Source organism: Ictalurus punctatus, chromosome 26 (genome assembly GCF_001660625.3).
Source record: "Ictalurus punctatus breed USDA103 chromosome 26, Coco_2.0, whole genome shotgun sequence".
NCBI classification, from domain to species: Eukaryota; Metazoa; Chordata; class Actinopteri; order Siluriformes; family Ictaluridae; genus Ictalurus; species Ictalurus punctatus.
In genome coordinates, this window is record NC_030441.2 from 12,861,586 (window position 1) to 12,874,621 (window position 13,036).

The 13,036-nt window shown below is 40.0% G+C and overlaps 2 protein-coding genes across 3 annotated transcripts in view; one reads left to right on the top strand and one right to left on the bottom strand.

Annotated features, from left to right (window-relative positions):
• Positions 1-8,666, bottom strand: part of tubgcp3 (tubulin, gamma complex associated protein 3) — a 41,350-nt gene extending 32,684 nt beyond the window's left edge. Inside the window, exons 1-5 of the mRNA XM_053676253.1 lie at positions 8,429-8,666; positions 3,870-3,977; positions 3,583-3,650; positions 3,400-3,477; positions 2,357-2,580 (exon numbers count right to left, since the gene is read on the bottom strand). Of these exons, the coding sequence (XP_053532228.1) occupies positions 2,357-2,580; positions 3,400-3,477; positions 3,583-3,650; positions 3,870-3,977; positions 8,429-8,504 (554 nt within the window). The 5' untranslated portion in view covers positions 8,505-8,666. The remainder of the gene's footprint in view (positions 1-2,356; positions 2,581-3,399; positions 3,478-3,582; positions 3,651-3,869; positions 3,978-8,428) is intronic.
• A 2,724-nt stretch (positions 8,667-11,390) lies between these two features.
• Positions 11,391-13,036, top strand: part of atp11a (ATPase phospholipid transporting 11A) — a 107,305-nt gene continuing 105,659 nt past the window's right edge. The window contains exons 1-2 of one of the 2 annotated variants that reach the window (XM_017457775.3): positions 11,391-11,622; positions 11,709-11,865. In XM_017457775.3, the coding sequence (XP_017313264.1) occupies positions 11,827-11,865 (39 nt within the window). In that variant the 5' untranslated portion in view covers positions 11,391-11,622; positions 11,709-11,826. Of the gene's footprint in view, positions 11,866-13,036 lie in introns of both variants that reach the window. The other variant, XM_047151363.2, reaches the window with a different exon arrangement.

The window sequence follows — 13,036 nt, forward strand, 5'->3', positions numbered from 1 at the left end:
CAGTTAGAGGTCGGCTCATTGATTGGTTTTACTGATTAATCAGCACCGATAACTGATTACTGGAACTATCGCTTATCGGCAAAAAACGACAGTTTTTCCCGATTGTGTCCGTTGGGAGAGCAACTGACTGGAAGTGTCCGCCGTCATTATACAGTACGAGAGTGACCTCTAGAGGTGAAATAAAAACTATCACTGACTAATTTTGTTCTGTTATTTGAAGTTTTTTTTTTTGCGCAGTTTAATATTTGTCAATAGTTAATATATATTAATATTTATTTAATTTTAAAAGTACAGTACATTTTCATGGTACAATCAGTACCTTTTCTTTTTGTAATAAAATTCAGCATTATTTTACTGTGAGTGTTGATTTCATTCAGTATCAATTTAAAAAATATCGAGAGATTGATTGGTTATCAGCAGGTACTGCCCAACTTAGTTATCAGTGAAATCCATTATCCATATCTAGTAATAGTAATTAGGGCTGCAACAACTAATCGATAATTCAAATAATCGACAGAGAAAGTCATTATGGAATACTTGGGTCTGTGACATCACTGTGGATATTTTATCAAATACGTTGTTTGATGCTATATTTAGAAACAAAAGTCATTGTGTTTTTATGAGAGCAGTAACTGTAATGGCGTTATAGCATGTAATAGTATAGAAATGTAAAAAGTGTCAGTTACAGAATAAAGTAACACGTTACTTTGTTTAAATGAGTGAATGTGTGTGTTACTGCAGAACATTCAACCTCTTACCAGGTAACACTTAGTTTGTGCCTTTTTAAGAATTTTTAATATAGTGATTTATCTTCTGCTTTAAAGTTTGTCGACAATCCGTTTTTTGTTTTTCAAAATATAATGTTAATATTGTTACAAAATCCGTTGCACATGTATAGCATAGCCCATATAGATACATTTAATCCGTTTTTCATCGGGCAGAATGTGAAATAACATGTTTAGAAAATAAAAAGTGACCTTTTAAATCAAACTAATCGATTTATCGAAGAAATAATCGGCAGATTAATCGATTATCAAAATAATCGTTAGTTGCAGCCCTAATAGTTATAGAAAAGGGTTCTCTGTTCTGATGCCCATGGCTTTGTGGTACTGGAAATTTGGGGCACATCTTCGGCTGTATTACTTTCAGGTCCGATGGCATGGAATGTACTGGTATTTCAGCTTGTACACGACGCGTCTGTTCAAAATCCCGCGCAGCTCTCACTATGAATTAATATCGCAGGATGTCTCACAGCAGTTCAGGAACATCACAATATTATTTTTTATCTCTTGACTCGATAAAGCTTTTGTGTTCATTTTTAACCAAAGATTCTATACACTGCAGCTTTAAGGTTGGACGAACTGAGGAAAACCAGCTGACGCTGTTCCCATAATGATGACTTAATAAAGAAGCGTAAAAGTCCAGAACCCTGTTTTTCCACCCCAAACTCTCAGGCAATAAATCTTCATGCGTTTCGCTCAGTAACAAAGGAAACCATATTCAAGTGCTTGTGGGTCACTGGGTCCATTACAGCTACTGCATTTTTTAAGAAAATCCTAATTAAGGCACAATTCCTAAAAACACCGAAGCAATGTTTCATTTTTATTAGCGGCAAACAAACAACACAAACTCCACTCTCTACTAAAGTGTTATGATTCCATTAGCAAAGCTTACGGGAATGTGCTAATTGCCTTTTAATAGTCAATTTCCAACAACAAAGAATGACAATGAAGGACGACGGGGAAATTGCAAATTCACAGAAATGCTTAAGGGACAACGAATTTATCACTGAAGGATTCGGCGATCAATTAAACGCCAGGCCTTGAGAACACGCGGCCGTGCTTTAAATATCTAAAGTGCTTGCGGCCTGTGGCGGAGATGTGAATAATTCAGGGCTCACTGTGCAATTACAAGCACAGTCACAAATAAGATCTACGCAAAACACACACACAAACACAGTTGAGATGGAGGAAATATGATCCAGAAGAAGTCCTGAAAAGTCAGAAGGACCATGTTTACAGCCTGGACCAAATGCAAACAAGGTGTTTTCTTTTTTTTTTTAAACCCAAATGTACTGGTCCAAAATGGCAACTGGTCTATTAATTCCCTAAATAGTGCTAGACTCCAGAACTGAATATGGGATTATTGCCCTATAACCTAGCTAGTATGCATTAATAGAGATTTGGGAAGCAATTTAGTTTACATTATCTGACATGCTAATCCAGTATTATACTTCTCCTATTCCAGAAGCATGAACACCATGTGACACTTGTTTGAAGCCTGTCTTCTGTCGTGTACACATGAAATTAAGTGGGTATTAAAACTGGTTAGAGGGAACCGTAAGTACCAGACTCACCCGGTAAGCAGGGGCTGAGGGCTGGGGCCGGGGCCAGGGCCGTTCAGTGGATACATGCCCAGGCTGCTGATGCCGCTGGTGCCCATGCTGGAGGCGTTGTGGGCAGCCAGTGCTGAGCGCTCGGGGTAGCTGAGAGACAGGCTCTGTGGCCGGGTGTAGTAGAACGGAGTGGAGTGGGCATCGCGTGGCAACGCTTGGGCAAACACCGAACCATAACTGCCCACCTGTCAGAAGGAGAGAGCAGCTTACCTCATGTCGATACTGTACCGTATTATAGAACTGCAACACATTGAGTTAACTGACTGAATTACGTCTACGTATGCTTATGAAAAGCATAGCAGTCACAATTTTGCCTTAGAAATTCTTACAGCTCCCGAGGAGTTTAATCAACAGCCAGTGAGCGGGATCAGTTGATAGGAGACTTTAAACTCTATAGGGCAGAAGTGCTAGGACTGGAAGCTGATATATATTTGGGACACTGCTATACAGAATATCTGGCAACCCTGGACATTTGTTGTTTTATTTAATTGAATAATTATCAAAGCTGTAGTATGTAACTTTATTTATACAAATTAGAAACCTTACATAGCTAATTGACCAGTTATTAAAGCTGCAGTATGTAACCGTTTCTACAAATTAGAAACATTTGTTACATATCTAATTGGCCAGTTATTAAAGCGGCAGTATGTAACTTTTTTTATTAGAAATTAGAACCGTTATTATATCTAACCGACCAGTTATTTAAGCAGCAGAATGCAATGTCTTTGTTAAAAATAGAAACAACTGTTATTTATCTAATTGCCCAGCCATTAAAGCTGCGGTACGTAATCTTTTGTTACACACTAGACACATTCTTATTTTCCCTGACTGACGAGTTATTAAAGTTGCAGTATGTGACTTTCTTGTTAACGCTGCTGAACTCTTTCACCTCACACTCTGTACCTGCTAGACTCACGTTGTCCATAATAAAGATTTATTTTGCTAAGAATGAATTGTTCACCGAGACAGTCATCGCATATGATTCATGAGTGTTGCACAGGTACCCGGGTGGACGGTTTCCTGGGATCCTCACAAAGGCTGAGGAGGAGGTATAAGATGGACCATCTGTGTTTCAGCACCCCCTGATTACCACAAACAAAACAGATTAGAATACATGATGTACTGAATGGACAAACTGCATTTCGAACAGTCTTTAGAACTGAAGTGATTGAGAATGAAGCACTGACCTGGGTTTGGAGTTTTCTGTGGAGCTCTGAAAAAAGAGCTGCGTCCGCGTCTCGCCTCTGCTTTAACACTTTAAAGAACACACACACACACACCAGAGTCAAAAATACCCAACATGCCGCAGATATTACAGAAGAAACCACACACTACTGCACTAAACCAGCTGTGTGCTATTTGAACACACTGTTTAATATTGTATTGATGTGGTTTTAAATACAAACACAATGCTCAGAGTGGATGAAAGTGATCTGCGGTGTTGCCACAGGATTTTACGATCCTCACAACTCACATTCTTTTTTTATCTTTTCGGACACCAGGAACTCGTCGCGCTCGATGGTGGGGGCGTAATTACTCCCGATGACCCGGACGGCGTACTGAAACTGATGTGCGACATCGGCTGTAGAGAGAAGAGCGGTGAATTCATGGCTTAATAGAGCGACCTCAGGATAAGTGCGCACCAAAAAAAAAAAAAGGGGGAAAAGAAAAAAAAAGACAGACAAGGATGTGGAAAGATGACGCCATGTATCATGAGACCTAGACGGAGGTAATGTACTCTATATTACATCTCACAGTCATGATGCTGCATTAAGCTCTGTATAGAGACTATATTTATCCGAAAGGTCTTGATGAAGTTGGCTTGACCTCGTTTGCAGCGCAGGAGGGTCGGATTTCCATCAAGAGCGGAAAATATTTCAGTAATTGTGCTTCGGTACTGTAGTATTTTTGGAAGATGTTTCGTTTACTCAAGTATTATTGTCATTTAATAGCTTGTACTCTTGGACTTTTTACTTACTCAAGTAAGCAAATCATTTAAAAAAACAAAACTCAAATGCAGTCCAATCTGTTGTGTTCATTTTTTTATCATTATTCTTTTTAAAGATCTCCAATCAAATTCATATCACTGCTAAATGAATCTACGAACACCTGAATCTGCAGAAACTAACTAACTAATTAATATCTGGACTGTTTTTTTGTACAGATTTCCTGAGGCTCGGGGGTGCGGTGGCTTAGTGACTAGCACATTTGCCTCGCACCTCAAGGGTTGGGGGTTCGAATCCCACCTCCACCTTGTGTGTTGGAGTTTGCATGTTCTCGGTTTATCCGGTTTCCTCCCCAATTCAAAGGCATGCCTTGTAGGCTGATTGTCATCTCTAAACTGTCCACAGTATGCGAGTGTGTGTGTGAGATTGTGCCATGCGATGGCATGATAGCACCCTGTCCATTGCGACCCCTGCCTTGAACGCCAAGTTACACCCTGTGTAGGATAAGCAGTACAGAAAACGGATGGAGGGATTTCCTTCAATTCTTGAATACATTTAAATGTAGACAATTTTTTACTTTTATTCAAGTTAATTTTTCCCTCCATACTTCTACTCTTAACTCTTTTTTACCAGAGGTAAAAAAAAAAGGAATTTGCATCTGTTTTGGGGGTGCCCATGCTCAGCATTGAGGCCCTGTTTACACATTTTAAAATGAAAAACCATCCTCATCCACACTACATGACCGAAAACGCATGTCACATGATCATTTATGCACACTGGGCACGTGCGTACAAGTGCAAACAGGAAGTTGGTTGCTAGCCCAAACCGGCGTTCCATGTAGGGCTTACGCCGCCTGAAATGAGATCTGTTGGCGATTGCTCTAATCATAGCTCGCCTATTGCGCATGTAGCAGCAGCAGTATTATAAAATACCGAATTTAACTACACAATGGCTGCTAAGAATGACAACAAAGCCAGCAAAGCTTGCGGTTCAGTCTCCGTGTTGTTGTGTATATGATTAAGGTAGCGTAACGGTCATATGGTAGGGGCTTGACGAATCAGGAAAGGATACGCAATGATCCAGAAGACCCAGTCAGGGAGTGAATGTGGGCGGAGCCACACCTTCATTTTCAAAAGTCTTCGTTTTGGTCTGTTTACACCGAAACGCGAGCCTGGAGTTTTTAAATTAAAACAGGGTCTTCAACAAAGTCTCCATTTTCGAGTAGTGTAGACGACAGGCGTAAACATAGCAACAGTTATGGGTTTTAAAAACAAAAGCGCACTAGTGTAAACAGGGCCTGAATGTATTGTGATGTCACACTGTGGAGACGTGGGAATCGTTCGCCCGGCAGTGGGATCATACCCCTCCCCTTTCCCTGCTCACCAGCAGCTAAACACAGAGCCATGATACTCTACACACAGAAACCCAACAGTATCCTGACTAATCTTAACATTAAATAATTCATTTGTTTATACTGATTGAAAATGTCCGACAAGTCACTTTCGGAATGCCAGCGTACTGCAAGAACGGGTTAAGTACAACACTCAACAATTTTACTGAACTCATGCATGCACGGTGTCCACATTCATAGACCATTAATTCTTTTATTCATTTAGAAATATATTACATGTAAAGCACCTCCAATGCTATACATACCATTATCCTGATGTTTTATTTTATCACTCATTTTAGCTCATCATTAAGGCCTTCAGACCAACATCAGACCACTCCATCAGACCAACATGGCTGACAGTGACAACTCATCTCTACACAAACTTTCTACACACACACACACAAAAAGGTTACTTAAACCTGTCAGACTGCAACAAACATCATGTAAGACATATATAACTTCAGATCTCAACTGCACACTTGCTGTACGTGTTAAAAATGTTTCTTTTCAATCATTTTGGAAAACAAAAAGCGATCAGTATGTGCGCATTTTGCTGTGCTAATGTTCAGTCAGGTTTTACTTCTCTGATGTCCTTTGATTCCTGTTGAGTAATAAAACGATTTAAAAACCTGGAAACGTTTTGGTCATTTATGCATGTAAGGGTTAAACAGTGTTTCTCTGTCAACTGTCCACCACAAGCCAGAAAAGCTTTTAGAGACCAAGTCACACCATCACTCTATGAAGTGCCGACTTCAATAAGATGTACGACAACCTGATCAAAATGAAACCTTTTATAAACATTAATAGTGGGAATATATTGGACTGTATTTGGCAGATCACCTTAATAAGGACAGCATCATGCTGAACATTATAGTCTAGATTAGGGCTGTGCCATATCGTAGCTTCCATGATGTACCGTTACAATTCCTCCCCATGATAAGAATCTGTCATCTCGCGATACTGATGATAAAGTTGACAGCATCTGACACGAAGAACGAGTACAAGCATGGTGGACGGTAGCGGTCCAACCCTTGGTGAAGAAGAAGAATTAATCGCCAAAAAGGAGCTTCCTTTGTTATATGGACGGGATTCAGATACCAAAAATCAGAAGCGAATCAAACACCTGTGACTTGTAAAGTGTGTCATAAACCCCGTATCAACAAATGGTGGAAACATCAAATTTGTTCCACCACCTCAAGCAAAAACACTGAGCAGAATATGCGGAACGCCTGAAGATAGTGTTGAATGTTATTATTTTCGTATTGTAGTTACTGCAAAAAATATCATGAAATACGGTGATATAGATTTAAGTAGGCCATCCCTAGTCTATACACACAATCCATCCATTTTCTATGCCTCTTATCCTACTGGGACATGGGGATCCTGGAGACAATCCCAGGGAGCATCGGGCACGAGGCGGGGTACACCCTGGACAGGGTGCCAATCCATCGCAGGCCCATCCACACACCCATTCATACACTACGGACACTTTTGGAAATGCCAATCAATGCCTACCATGCATGTCTTTGGACTGGGGAGGAAACCGGAGAACCTGGAAGGATACCCCAAAGCACGTGGAGAACATGCAAACTCACACACACCCACACACACACACACAGGGCAGCGGCAATCGAACCCACAACCCTGGAGGTGTGAGGCGAATGTGCTAACCCCTAAGCCACTGTGCGCCCTATACGCACGACTACAGCTAAAATGAACACAGACTGCCTTGTACAGTGACGCCGTGGACTAAACAGATGGTCAGTATTAACTAAAAGACTACAGACTTAGTCAACTGTCTTACTTATTGGTAGTCATTTTAGGGCTGTGTTGAGGAAATTATAAGATGGAAAATCACCCCCAAATTGCTTGAGATCATTACTGTCTCTCCTATTTATTTGTTTATTTATTTATTTATTTACAATTTTACACAAATCACTATCATAATTTCTGTTTAGCATTTCCAACGCAGCAACGTCTCTGCTACGATATCTTCAGGATTGGGGTTATCTTTACTAACTTTCTACACAAAATACCAAACATAAAAAATATATAAATTTCTGACAGAATCCAGTGAACACTCGAGTGAACACAAAAAAACTTTTTTTTGAAGAAATAAGCACATTTTTAAATATTTTGAACCAAAAAATGTTTTCTTTAATGTCATCACCTTTAAATATTTTTAATCATGATTATTTTATTTTTTTTTTTTTTTACATCATTTTTGTTTGTAAAGACATTGCAAGTTTTTTTTCCTTTTCAGGTGAAATGTTTTATACATTTTTACTCATTTTATTCCAATCCATTTATTTAATAATCCAGGTAATTTTCTTTTCTTTCTTTTTTTTTTTTTTTTTAAAGAAAAAGTAAAAATTCATATGACATGCAGTTTTAGGTAATAAAATAATCTGTTTTTTTTTTTTTTTAATGAGATATGATGAAAGGGTTAAGCTTTGACATCATATCGAGTATCATTAAGCCAGTTCTTCACGAAACAAGATACTACACACACTACTACTACAAAAGACGCTCACTATTATTATGATTATTGAGTAATAACGTGTGATTTTAGATAAAGCCAGTTAACATTAACATTAACATTAGATCATGTGCACCAGTGCTGAATGAAGATATTGGGCTAGTTAGCTTTAGCCCAGTTGACGTTTCAGCCTCTTGCTCGTTTAGCGGTGTTACCTTCACTCTTTCCCGTGATCCTGCAGCAAAGACTCTGCAAAAGCACGTTGGGCGATTTCTGGTCCAAAGCCGCCATTGCGCAGATATTTCCCTCCTGTTGGCGTTAAAGAAATAAAGCGTGACTCTTGTCTCTATCACTCTGCACTCCTCCATCGGCTCGCCATTTTTAACGGAACCCGCCGAACGCGCGCACAGTTGGAAATGTAGCGGAAAAACAGATAGAGTACGGAATGAAAATATGTCCGACCGGAAAACAAGACCACACAAAGGGTTCCTATTCTATCGTTCTTGACCTGTCAACTGAATTTACTAGACTTTTATTTATTTAAAGAAATGTATATATATATTCAGAGTAAATAACTTAGGTCCATTTTTTCAGTCATGTAGTAGTAACAATAAACTAGCAAAGGCGCCATGAAATTGTGCTTAGAGCAAATATCAGATTCGCAAAATAAATAGTAGCATAAAAACGTCATTGTCCTGGCTTCACAGTTAGCTCATAGTCCTTTATAAGTTAAGAATTTGGTCAAAAATACCCAACACTGCTGAAATAGTGTTTCAATTTTAATTCAGCATGAGATAAACATGCATAAAGATGTAATATTAATATTTTCTCTACACTGTTGCTGACTCTTTTCAGTAGAAAATAGCTAATGTCGCTCAAAAAGGCGCCAAATAACGTCATTACATTATTTGCATATCTATTATTTGCATCTCAAAACGTGTTAGATGAAGAAGGACATTTTTTAAAAATAGAATTGAGCTTCTTTGAATAGAAAAGAGTAATGTTTGGTCATAGGCACCATTTTCGTATTTACAAATGACTATAATTTCTATCAAGGACACAGAAACAAAGGCACTAATTGAATCTAAATCTAGAGACAAAGTTGCTAAGTTGGCAACACTGCCTTAGAGTTTTGACGTCAGACTTGGCGTGGCAATGTCCACCCACGTGGCCACGCCCCTGTGAAAGAAATATAGGTGTGCAAAGTGTTCAGTTGTTAATTTCTGCAATTATCTATGGTTCATCATTTCATAGATATCAGTCATCCATTAGGACACAAGGTCCTTCCTTCTCACACAAGGTCCAAGGTATTGCTTCTCATAGAAAATGAGCATTTTGTCTAATATGATCATTTCCAGTCTCATCCTGATTTAAACATCAGCCCTCTCAAGGACATTTGAACTTAACACCTCCAGCCTGTACTCACGAAAAGATTTGTCATGGCCAAAATGAGTTGTACAACCCTATTAATATTGCGCTCTACAGTCACCTTATCTCAGTTGCCAGGTCTTATTGACAAATTCTTGCCAGAGACACGTAGGTGCAATTCTAAGAAGCAAAATATGACACTACGACTATCGTTGCAGAACGTAATGTAAAAATTATTTTAAAACGTTACATCATAGAAATAGTGCCTAAAAGCACAGTTTTTGTAAATAATGCTTTCCAGTAAGAAATTATTTCAACCCTGGTATTAACATGCATCCTGGGTGATCCGATTCACGTAGTGTGAATGCAAAAGCGGCTCGATGTGGCCCGGACAGCAACAAAGGACCGCCTAAGAAACTACATCATTGCCCTAGCTGGAAAATACGTAATCATCATTTGGAAATCCCGCTGAACAGTAGAGCTCTGCAATGCTAGGCTAGTGGACAAAGGCCATGCTATAACAAGAGAGATGAAAGCAGCTGCTTTTCGTAGCTTCTTTTGTTGTCTCATTTGTCATTCATTTATAAGTTTCATGAGCAGACTATACCATTAAAACGTTTGAAACAGCCCGTACAGGTATACAAGATAGGATTTGTGGGACATTTCTGCCTGAAAGCAATAATAGCAGTAATAAATATGATTGACAACCTTCCTCCAGCAAAAATGATGTATGGACTGTGATCACAAGTGGTCGTTTTAGACGTATTTAAAATGTCAGCTGTGAAAGACTATGCGTTTCCCACTTGTGATCAGGTCACTCGAGACGGATGTTAATAGGCTACCGGGTGTGAACAGTGTCTTGTACGGGTGAGACTGATTTGGGCCCTGTTTACACTAGTGCGTTTCCTCCTTGTTAACACTGGCGTTTCCACTGTGTTTCAGAAACGATCTCCGTCCACACTACATGACCGAAAGCGCACGTCACATGATCATTCATGACCACTGGGCATGCGCATACAAGTGTAAACAGGAAGTTGCTTGCTAGTCACCAGCAGGCAGAACAATGAGCATGATTGCCGCGTTCCATGTAGGGCTTACGAACGCCGAACGTTGTTGTTTTGTATACGAACAGGGTCGTGTAATGGTCATAGGGTAGGGGCTTGACGAATCAGGGAAGGATACGCAATGATCCAGAAGACCCAATCAGGGAGTGAATGTGGGCGGAGCCAGGCCTACATTTTCAAAAGTCTTCGTTTTGTTCTGTTTACACTGAAACGCGAGCCCTGAGTTTTCAAACTAAAACAGGGTCTTCGAAGTCTTCAAAAGTCCCCGTTTTCGAGGTTGGAAGTAGGGTAGACGACAGGCGTAACCGAAGCAACAGTTATGCGTCTTAAAACGAAAACACACTAGTGTAAACAGGCCTTTAAACTGACAGGAAAATAAAATAACCACTACAGGCACGCTGAGCAGAAAAGCGCAAAAAAAACAACCCCGTATATTCAAAAGTACCTGTAAAGATAATATCGCGAACCTGGTATTATTACACATTATCACACACAGAGAGAGTATTATCCTAAATAAAGTACAGCTATGATAAGCTTGTAGGAATACAACGCATGTCTGAGTATGTAGCTAGAAATAATTATCGAAACATCTATATATCCGAGATATGTGGGTTCTTCGCAAATATGGCAACACAGGAGACGAGCCTGATCAGGCTGAGTGGTGTTTAAAATTAATGTGGGCGGGTGAGTGTGACATGAAGTGCGCATGCGCGTCAGCGGCTTGTGACGTATTTGCGAAAGAAGAGAGGAGAGGAGAGTAGAACAGGAGCGGCAGCGGCAGCGCACACACATTCACATATACATACACACACGCACAGTACAGAGGACAGAGACACAGACAAGAGCAGACAAGACAAGAATACAAAGAATACAGCAAAGCCGCTCCGGGGCAACAGTTTGGAAAGGGAGAAGTAAAGACCAGAGCAGAAATCAGAATAAGACACAGCGGGTTGATGAAAAACGCGCAGCACTGAAAAGTATGCAAAGGCTCGAGCGCGTCGCAAGCATAGCGGCAAGTGGAGAGAAATAATCTTCAAGATCGTGTCTCGTTTTCATTTCCTAGAGGAAGCAGGAAGAGCAGCAGGACAGTCATGGATCAGAGATTGGGGAGAAAAAACAGCTAGCGTTTTCAGATCCTGAAGAGACGAGACGAGAAGATCCAGAGCACCTGAGAAGAGATCATGGATTTCAGTACGATAAGGAACCTCATCACCCGATGGGTGAGTAACACACACACACACACACACACACACCGATTGTGGTGCATGCATTAGTTCATCATGCCAACTTGTTGGTCTGACTGCTACTGTGTTGTCTAAAAGCTGCAGGATGTATGAAATGTTTTGCCATCAGCCATGATGTTTATACTCATCACACATGTAGATCTTCTTCAGGAATGCATTTGCATCTACATTGAGTAGGAAATGGAGATCAAGAACCCATGTAAAGATCTTTAAATCGTGATCTTGCATTTGCAAAAAAAAAAAAAAAAAAGTATCACTTGAGTAAACATTAGTAACCATAGAGATGGAGATCTTAATATGAGTGAGAATGGGTTAAAACAGGTTATTGTACTGTATCTGACATGAACAGTAACAGGAGGCTGAATCTCTCCTAACCTGCAAGTTCTAACAGGTCCATGAAAACACACCTGTTTTGCAAGTAACGTTACAGGTTGGCCGCCCAAACGCTGAGAAAAATGCCAGCATCCTGTTAAACAGGAAGTGAGAGCGATGATTACAATAGGGATGTTCAGTTGGATATTTTTTTTTCCCTCGATTTTGTTTTTTTTTTTTTAGATCTGAGCTCTGTCAGCGTGATCAGCTAACACCTGACACCTGATACTGAAATTCTCACAGTAGCTGGTACTGAGTTATGAGAAGCAGAACAAGCACGATAAGGGAAGTGCCGGAATGGAATGTGTCCGATAGCAGAACAAGGCTTAAAATAGATCAAATTCGATCTAATAATAATAAAAAAAAACAATCCAGAGATGTGTCCAGTATAAGCAGTGATGCCATTATCCCACTATTGGATTGGTGTGTCATGTGTAAATCTTAAGACGTATAGGTCTTGACTGCGAACGTGAGAACAATAGCAGAGCCTGAAATATCTGCTTCATTTAATAAGCAATTTTTTATTGGCGTCTTTTGTGTCGGTGGATAAATTCGGAGAAAAAATTCGATATATAGATATACTGCGTGTCCCAAAAGTCTCCATACGTAGAGGACTGTCGTCCAGCACCACGTCGGTTGTGCCTTCATCGGTGGATGTTGGTCGTCGTCCAGTTCTCGGTCGGTCCGCGACACTTCCAGTCTTTATGAATTTGTTAATAAGTTTGGCAGCAGAGTCGTGCGTGTCCATCGCAGCCTTGAGGCAGCTTCCCGATCC